This window comes from Artemia sp. Qi Xiang Cuo, chromosome 19 (assembly GCF_049724085.1).
Source record: "Artemia sp. Qi Xiang Cuo chromosome 19, ASM4972408v1, whole genome shotgun sequence".
Lineage (NCBI taxonomy): Eukaryota > Metazoa > Arthropoda > Branchiopoda > Anostraca > Artemiidae > Artemia > Artemia sp. Qi Xiang Cuo.
The window spans coordinates 41,551,467-41,561,772 of NC_142812.1; the positions used below are offsets into that span (position 1 = coordinate 41,551,467).

The window sequence follows — 10,306 nt, forward strand, 5'->3', positions numbered from 1 at the left end:
ACTAAAGAGAAACCACAATTATTATTACCAGATTCAGATGCAACTTGAGTGCTCAGACATCGAAATAGCATATTTTGTGTTATAATTTGGTAAAGGTTCAATATATACGGAGCGAATAGTTCGTGACAAAGAGTTTTGGTCACAGAAAATGCTACCAAAGCTAGAAAGATTCTTCTTTGAAGCACTTCTGCCAGAAATAGTTGATGGTAGAGTTCCAAGAAGCATGGACATTCGGGGACCTTTCCTTTGAAGCAATTAACTTAATTTCGTATAGATAAATGATTTTCTGTTCAATGAATTCAGCTTGAATCAATTTTTACTATCATATAAAGCATTTTTACTATCAGCTTGAATTAATATTTACTATCTTATGATAGTATCGCGCACCATCAGATGAAAAAAAAATTAATAGCCGTACCTCCACAATTCTTACTGTTTGACCATTATAATTTGTTTAACTAAGGTTTCAACATAAGTGAGGATGCAGCTGTTTTATATATTTTTTTATTGTTTTATTAAGATTATTGTTACAAGATGTTGTCATTTACAAAAATGAGTTCCTTATCCTTTCTTTTTTTTTTAGTATTTGTCATATTCATTTTTATTTTGCAGAATTTGGAAGCTTTTTAAAATCAATAGATCGATTCTATAGTTGGACTTTTACGTTATCATTGGGATAATAGGGAGACAGTAGTTGTCTTGGACAGCATTTTTTGCTCTTTTGGAGGGAGAAGGGATGCATCTGAAGAAATATACTCTGTCTGACCTTTCCAGTAATTTATTTCACCTCTTTACAGGTTTTTTTTTTAAACATTGCTTTACGCTGCAGTTCAGTACACTTTTTCTAATGATTAATATAACTATTAAAAGGGAATATCGTACGCATATACATTTTAGAGATCTATCTTTCACACTTATACTGGGCTCCCGAATGGGGTAGAGGGTACAAGGAGGTCATGTACAAGATCAGGAGACGTTGACAGTAGTAGTAGAAGAGTTGGTATTCGTAATAGTAATAACAGTAGTAGCAACAACACTAGTAGTATCAGCAGAGGAAGCAGTTGCAGTAGGTACATAGGGCTCTTGAGTAAGTCAAACCTCCCCCTCAACATATCCCATAAATTTTCAATTAAATACACGACTTCGGTCTTGTGATATTACTGATAGGCTCCTTTGACAGCTTGCATGTAAATAGTGTGTTTTGATTTAGTTCAATCTTTTTTCTCAATATTCCCTGAAACTTTCACCGTAATACCTTTATACCACCATAATACCGTAATAGCCTAATTAGTAGCAGTAGGAGTATTAGTAGGAGTAGCGACAGTAGGAGGGGTGGTAGGCTACACTCTAAAAAATAAATTTGATTTCCAGCTAATTTTTTGCTGGAATTTAAACCGGTCAACTTTTTCGTTGAAATTTTGATTTGTGTTTTGGGTCCATCAAATTTTTTAAAAATTACTAAGATTTATGTATTTTTCAGCAGAAAAAATGTAATTCCCAACAAAAATAGGCTTTATTAATCCATATTGTTTGGATTTTTAATGTTAGGTCAAATTTTTTAGAATATCATATTGAATTTGATTAAGGTAACATTTAAATTAGTATGTTATATAGTAATCCTAATCAAAGGTTAGAATTACAACAGAAAAAAAGAAGCTAATTTTCTTTTTGCGTAAAAAAGAGAGTATAAAATTTGGGTTGACATGAGTTGAAAAAACTTTAATTTACACGTCTAGAAAGTGCTTACACAAAAATTTTTCAATAAATATTAAATTTGCATAAACTTTTATTGGCGATTTTGTTTTGTAATACATTTGTTTTGTGATTTTCCTTAATTAGAAAACTTTTTAAGCTGCTATCCTTTTCTTAAGAATACCAATTATCAATATATTTTACTATCTGAATTCAATATTTTTCTAACTAATACTGAGAACCCTTGTGTGATTTTTGCTGATAAACATGACAAAAAAATTTTGTCGGATCTCAAACATTTTTGTAAAGTGTAGTTGTATATAAGTATCGTCTTTGTGTCAGTTGAACATCCCCCTCATCATGCCCTGAAAGTTTCAAACTAAAGCCTAATAACTAAGTGAACTTCACAGCAAACTTTGACATTTTAGTTTTTATCCTGATCCTCAGTATGAAAAGAGGATAAACATAATAGCTATTAGCTCCTATAGTAGCTCCTCAAGGTCCCATTTGAGGACATTAACAGAATTTTACCTGAGGAGACACTAACATTTCGTGGGAGGCAAAGATTTCAAGAAGGGCCAAGAATGGGAAAGAACTTGTGCCCTTGGGGAGGAACGATTCTTTTGATTCATCATCATTCATAAAGCATGTTTTTTGCTGAATACTTATATTTACTCATATTTTTTCCCAAAGCTAACTCTGTTGGGATACTTTCAACTGTAGAATCCTTGCGTACCCCTATTTTCACATTATTTTGGACAGAGCTAAATTGGAAGCAACTCTAAAAACTCAATATATATAAATTTTGGAAGTTTATTAAGAATTTCCCTGGTAAAGTGTTTAAATTAGAAGAAAAGATGAATTGTACTAATTCGATATCTTTTTTTCGTGCCGTACCGAATAATTAATACTAACAAAGTATTTTTTTTCTTTTAAGTTACTAACATTTTTTTTCTACTTGATCATGCTATGTAGGGAAAGAGGTATAAGATGTGTTTTGCTCACTATGTTTTGTTACGACCTAATGAGTTACGTATTTTATTTCTATAGGGTGTGTCGTTTCTCTCCACTCACTGTGTTCAATTTTTGCGAACCAGAATAAATCCTTTTATTACCATTTAATTAGCCCTCTTTAAATTTTGTCTGAAATGGTGAAATTGTTGGCGGTTTTCAATAAGAATTTATGAAACGCAATATTAGTAGAGATCAACAGAGTTTCGATTTAGTAATCCTTTTCGGCATGGAAAAATCTGTCGAAGCAAATTGGGAAGGTGCTTCTTTGGACGGAGATTGGTAGTTTTAGTGCTTTTTCTGAGAGTCACAGAGATTGATCGCAATCCCTCCCAAACATTTGTTTCGCAACCCTTCTTCCAAAGACATTTGATCAAAATTAGGCATTTTGTTCAAAATGGAAAAAAGGTATGAAGTTTCACCGTAATACCCTCATCCTTTTTTTTGTTGTACCCAGGATATAGCTCCCCCCCTTCTCAATCATAAATACTACACGGAAAAAATTGATAAATTGTGTAAATTTTTATTCTTGCCTCAGGGTCTGTTGGGGACGAGGCACAACAGATATATGAATCTGAGTTGTCATATTTGTAGCCCCCCCCCCTCAATTACTTTCCAACATCCCTTTCAATAAGCCATGAAAGTTTCAGCTTAATACCCTCGGCTGTTCTAAGGCTATTGTTGATAGAAATTTTTAACAACCCGCATGCAAATAATAGATAGATAGATAGATCGTGTATTTCATATTCTCTGATGTTGATCAATAACCCTTTTAAAATTACCTGAAAGCAGTCCTAATTGGAAGTGGTCACAGTCGCAAGTAGTTGCAATCAAATTAATGAATTGTTGCAGCTGTTGCAGAAGTGGCAACAGTAGGGGGCCTGAAAGTTTCAAGTTAAAACCCTTAGCTATTCCTAAGGTATTACAGATACGCCTTTTTTATAAGCCATATGTCCATAGTGTCCTTTGATTTAGTTAAAAAAATACCCCTCAACATTCACTAACGCTTCACATTGACACCTTTACTCTTTTGGAACACATGTGGGTTGAAACATTCCCCCCTTTCTCAGTGATAAATCCTATGTTTAAACAATCGAAAAATTGCATAATTTTTAAATTGCCAAATGCCCGCCCCAAAATGACCGTATTCTTTATTGTCAATATTTTATCAATTATTCTTATGTTTTTGTCTCTAAATAATTATTTTTCCAATTTTATTCCTCCTTCCATATAACCAGGATGCACACAGTGGTTTTTTATTTAGTTAGAATTACCCCTCAGCATCCACTAAATTTTCACATTTAGACTCGTGCTCTTTTGCGACACAACCAGGTTAGAACATTTTTCCCTTTCCTAATGACACATCCCGCGTAAACAATCAAAAATTGCATAATCCATGAATTTTCAAATAGTTTACCTTAAATATGCGTATTCTTTCTTGTAAATGTTTTATCAATCGTCCTTACGTATTTTGAATTAATTCTTGTTTCCTTTTTAAATTACTAGTCTTTCCTCGACTTGACTAAAGGCTAATCCTGAGAGCGAATGAAATTCTTCATATCTATCCACTTTTTTTGCGATTTTGTCTTTTAAAATCAGGTGAGAGCTTGAAACCCTGTTATTCAAACTTTGCAGAGTCAAGTTAAGGACCGCCTTCTAAACCCGTTTGTATTCATCAAAAGATAACCGCCCCATTTTTGCACAGTAAAATCTCTTCTGCATAGATAATTTTCGGTTTTCATATCGTCGAGCCTTATGTATCCCCTGGGCATAACTTACAACCCTTGTCCCTAATCTCTGATGTTTGTTTCAACCCCAAAATCCTTGTTATATGATAATTAGAGTATTTTGAATAGAATGGATATCTCAAAATTTCTGTTAGATGCATTTTGGTGCAATACGGCGTGTATGCGGGGGTGGAGGGGATGGCTTCCCCCTGATTACTTTGACTCTGAAAAAGAGCACTATATCGTCTGATTACCAATCCAATGAGTCCCTCTGAAATTTATGACCACGCTTTCTCTAAAAAAAAACTTATATTCCCCCAGGGCATAACTTGCAACCCTTGCCCAGAGGGCTGGGGGGATTTGTTATCCTCAAAGACATAATTTACAGACTTTTTACATACGTTGAACAAAATGGCTAAATTTTCTATAAAAATCTTATATGCCCTAAGGACAGAACTTACTACCCTTGTCCTGAGGGTTGTCATCCTCAAAGACATAATTTCCAGACCTTGCAACTACGTTGAACAAAATGGCCATATCAAAATGTTGATCGGAAATTTTTAGAGAAATGATCGGGGGGGGGGAGAGTCTCCCTCCGATTACTTTTGACTATTAAATAAGGCAACAGTCCTCTCAATTTCCAATCGAATGAGTCCTTTTTGAAGTTTTTACGACAACGCTTTTTATATGAACCTTATATACCCTAAGGCATAACTTACAACCCTAGCCCTAAGAGTTTCAGGGGGGGGGGGTGTCATACTCAAAGACGTAATTTCCGGACCCTTTAACTGCGTTCAACAAAATGGCTTTATCAAAATGTTGATCGGAAGTGTTTGGGGAAATGATAGGCGTGGGCGGGCAACCGCCCTCCGATCTTTTTTTACTATCAATAAGGGCACTAGGCCTCTCAATGTACAATTGAATGAACCCTTTTTGAAGTTTATACGACAACACTTTCGATAAAAACCTTATATGCCCCCAGGTAGTACCTTATCACCTTTGCCCTGGGAGCTGTGGGGGTTTGTCATCCTCAGACATAATTTCTGGACCTTTCAACTACGTTAAACAAAATGGATATCTCAAAATTTTGATTGGAAGTATTTGGGGAAATGTTTGGCGTGAGATGGGGGTTTGTTGCCCTCCAATCACTTTCAATTATTAAAGAGGGCACTAGCCCTTTCAGTTTCCAATCAAATGAACCCTATTGAAGTTTCTACGACAACGCTTTCCATAAAAACCTTATATGGGCCCAGGACAAAACTTACAAACCTTGCCCTGAGGGGGTGTGGTGGGGGGGGGGGGGCTGTCATTCTCAAAGACCTAATTTAGAACTTTCAACTACGTTTAACAAAATGGCTATCTCAAAATTTTGATTGGATGTGTCTGAGGAAATGGTGGGCGTGGAAGGGATGTTAGTTGCCCTTCACTCATTTTTGACTATTAAAAATGGCACTGCCACTTTCAATTTCTAACCGAATGAGCTCTTTTCCAAGTTTTTACGACAACTCCTTCGATACGAAGTGCCCTGGTCTAAAAGAGAAAAATAAATAATACATTGTGCCCATATCGTTCTTTACTTAGGCAGCGCTATTGCACTGCCTATGATATAGTTTCAACATCCAGTAAATACTCAGTTGCATCATATATCATATATAAATCATATATAAATTCCATTCAATTCTATAACCTACCATAAAGACAAACAGCATTGCAGCGTATCTCGAATATATCGGCCCGAATATAGTTCAAGGCATTTTTTCGTGGAGTTCATATATCCAGTGTTCTGAAGAACAGGAACTAAATAAAACCATCATCCAGTCTCGCCATAAACACTTATGTTATATAAAAACCTCTTAATATTTAAAGTTTTTCGCAAAAGACGAAAAAAGAATTTCGCCTAAAACCACCGAATGACCTGATTTGGTCGTTCTTATTAGGTTGTATCTAAAAAAAAAAAAATATATAGCTGGCTAATAAATAGTCTATTTTATTCTAAGTTTTGAAATCGGAACTTTCCTTTCTGCGGGGTTCAAATTTGTGTTCTATCTATTTGGTAATTAGGCAGAAATGTTTATATCATGTATTCTTATACAGCATTCCACGTCACTTTTGTGCTACTGTACAGAATTTTGAAATTATAAATTAACAGTTTTTCTAAATGTTCTTTCAGGTTGTCTACCGAGAGATAATGTGGCCTTGTTGGAACTTTGACCCTATTCAGAGACCAACGTTCTCTAATATCTTAGAAAGAGTTTACCAAGTTTCACATCAAGTATAGCCGTTATGTGCAGTATTTGACGTTATTTCTGTTTCAAAATTATATATTTTTTCTTTACCGAATAAAAGATATTTTGCTGGTGTTTAATGTTCAATTGGTTCTATATTTATTTAATTTGAAATTTAGCTTGAAGTACCAAGGCCATAACAGTAGAAATACTTTTTGTAGGTGTTTCCTTTTATAAAGTCAAAATATTCTTTTATAAAGGATATTATAAAAGAAAAAATACTGAAAAAATATGAATGTTTTTACTCTTATGACTTTAATAAACCAAATAATATTAACATTTTGATTTCTAAATATCAGTATTGTATATTAAACTGACAATGCAGATTCATTTGTATTTTTTCAGTAAAGTGCAAATTATGTTCTGGCCTTAGGAAGGCATAGGGGTTTTGAGCCCTAATTATGTTAATTTCTGCTTGTTTTGAGTTTGACTTGGTTATTCATTGTAATTTCTGTTCATTTTGGGTTTGAGTTATTTGTTGATGGTCAATTTTGATGATTTTAGGGTTGGTGCATCATTTAACTTTATCTTTTCTCTTTTTTTGTTTAATGGACTTCTTTACTTTTCTTCGAAAAACCTATTTTGTGGAAAAAGTTTTTTTTAAAATTAATTTATGTTCGTTATATATTGACATAGTCTTTTCAGCGAAAAAGAAAATAATTCTTTAAGTCTTTTCGGTTTTTTTAAGGCTTTATATTTTGGCCTACTACTCGTATGCTGAAGAAAAATTTTCAGCGATTTTTAACAACATACACGCTTTTCAAAATCTGGATTCTAGTATTAACGGTTAACTTAGTATCATTCGTCCTAGTTGACCTGAAATGAAAAACTTGATACCATTTGCAAAAAAAAATCTGTTTACTTTATTTGATAGCTTGGACACACTTACGCTATTTTGATTTGGTTAAATTTTAAGAGCAGAAGTAGCACCGAAAGTTTGAACATAATACCCTCAGGTGTTCCTGGGATACTGCTGAGATGCCTTATTGGGAATTAGCATTAACACAGTGCATTTTGATTTGATCTTAAGGCAACATTTAGTTTTTAGACATAATGGGCAAATGGGAGGGTGGGCGTGGGAGGGAGACTAGTTGCCCTCCAATAACTTTTGACCAATAAAAAGGGCATCAGTTCTTTCTGATTTCAATCGAATGAGGCCTTTTCGAAGTTCCTAAGACAACTCCTTCGATACGAAGTACCCTGGTCTAAACAAACATAAAGAAGAAAATAATAATAATACTTTGTACCCACATCGATCTTTACTACAAAAATGTCAAGCCGTCCAGTCACTTTCTACTACTAGCCCTTTCAATTTCCAATGGAATGAGCCCTTTTGAAGTTTCTACGACAACACTTTCAATAAAAACTTATATGCCCCCAGGGTATAACTTACAACCTTGACCGAGGGCTGGGAGGGAGGTTTCATCCTCAAAGACCTAATTTCCAGAACTTTCAGTTACGTTGAAGAAAATAGCTATCTCAAAACTTTTATTGGATGTGTTTGAGGAAATAGTGGGCGTGAGGGGGGGGGGGGGGGTTAGTTGCCCTCCAAGCACCCTCGACTATTAAAAGGGCACTAGCCCTTTTAATTTTCAATGGAATGAACCCTTTTTCAAGTTTCTACGACAACGCTTTCTATAAAAACCTTATATGCCCCAGGGCAAAACTTACAATCTTTGCCCTGAGGGCTGTGCGGGAATTGTCTTCCTCAAAGACATATTTTCCAGACCTTTCAACTACGTTGAACAAAATGGCTATCTCAAAATTTTGATTGGATGTGTTTGGGGAAATGGTGGGTGTAAAAGGGGTGTTAGTTACCCTCCAATCACTTTTGACTAGTAAAAAGGGCACTAGGCCTTTCAATTTCCCTATTAGATGGTTACTTTTTGAAGTTTATACAACAAAACCTTACATAAAAAAAAAATCCTTATATGCCCCCAGGAAAAAGATTACAACCTTTGCATTGACGGGTGCGGGGGGAGTTTCATCCTCAAAAACATAATTTACAGACTTTTAACTACGTCGAACAAAATGGATATCTCAAAATTTTGATTGGATGTGTTTGGGGAAATGGTGGGTGTAAGAGGGGTGTTAGTTATTCTCCAATCACTTTCGACTGTTAAAAAGGGCACAAACCCTTCTAATTTCCAATCGAATGAGCCCTCTTTGAAGTCTCTACAGCAACAATATCTATAAAAAACCTTATATGTCTCCAGGGCGTAACTTACAACCCTTTTCCCAAGAGCTCTGAGGGGGTTATCATCCTCAAAGACCTAATTTCTAAAACCTTGAACTACGTTGAAAAAAAATGGCTATCTAAAAATTTCGATTGGATGTGTTTGGTGAAAAGGTGGGCATGAGAGGGGGTTAGTTGCCCTCAAATCCCTTTCGACCATTGAAAAGGGCACTAGCCCTTTGAATTTGTTCAGCCCTTATTTGTAATAAGCTACTAGGTCTAATTAGTGGCATCGAATCTCTTGGCTATTCATGGCTACTTGTCGGTGATCTGAATTGCAACATTCACTTACCATCCAGTCGTTCTGAGACCCTGCTAAATGCTCTACCAGCTGCGCATAGGATTATAAATAAAGATTGCAGCTTCTCATATATCCGTAATAGTGGTGCAGTTTCTGATTTAGACCATTGTGTGTGTTCGCCCCTTCTTCATTCCTCTGATGTTCACGTCGACGATGAGGAGAGAGACTATGACCACCTCCCTCTTATTTCTTATCTATCTATTAGCTCTACAATCAGCTTCAGTGCTCCTGCTAAGCCTCAAAAATGGACTTGCAAACGTGATTGGGGTAATGCAAATTGGTCACTCTATCTTTCGACTCTCGCTTTGCTGCTATCCAATATCTCTGTGCCTTTTCATCTTCTTGGTGCTGGTTATTTTGTCAGTGGTGTCCGCGGTCAGCTAAATGCTTGCTATAGAAACATCATCTCTTCAATTAAATAAGCTGAAGCAATAGCTGTTCTGTTTATTCGCATGCGACTTAACACCCGCAAGACTTTTTGGAAGTGTGATACGGAACTTAAGAACGTTAAGAACAAAGCCAAGTGTTGGTCAAAGTTGTGGATTGCTTGCGATAGACCTTCTAGTGGGCAAGTTTTCAGCATCAAGCAGAAAACAAAATCGGCTTATAAGCGTCATCTTCGTGCAGTTCGGTTTTCGGGCGCTGAATTCACGTCTTATGGTAAATAGTGGAAAAGTGTGCTGAATGCGTTAAAACTCGAAGTCTCTTTCTCCAGGTATATTATTCCATGATTGTTGTGGATTAATCACTATACACGCTTCTTTTCCTGGATTAATTATGCTGTTCATAGCCGCTTTTCAGCTTTACAGGCAAAGGTTCTTCCTAATAGGGTGAGCCAAAGACATATTATTCCTGTTGAAAAATCTAATATTGTGAAATCTCTTCGACGGTTGAAGTCAAAGGCTTGTGACCTTGATAGTATTTTTGCGGCTCATCTTGATCCACGTTCCGCTGAACTTGTATTGCATCTCCAGTTGTTATTTCAAATGTGCCTTTCTAGGTCTATTGTCCCTCATTCATTTTTATGTGGAAGCGTTACTTCTATACTAAAAAA

The 10,306-nt window shown here is 35.6% G+C and overlaps 1 protein-coding gene across 1 annotated transcript in view; it reads left to right on the top strand.

Moving 5' to 3' along the window:
- Window positions 1–6,796, top strand: part of LOC148940849 (tyrosine-protein kinase hopscotch-like) — a 106,371-nt gene extending 99,575 nt beyond the window's left edge. The window contains exon 14 of the mRNA XM_089105090.1: window positions 6,601–6,796. Coding sequence (XP_088961216.1) covers window positions 6,601–6,708 — 108 coding nt within the window. The 3' untranslated portion in view covers window positions 6,709–6,796. The remainder of the gene's footprint in view (window positions 1–6,600) is intronic.
- Window positions 6,797–10,306: the final 3,510 nt, after the last annotated feature.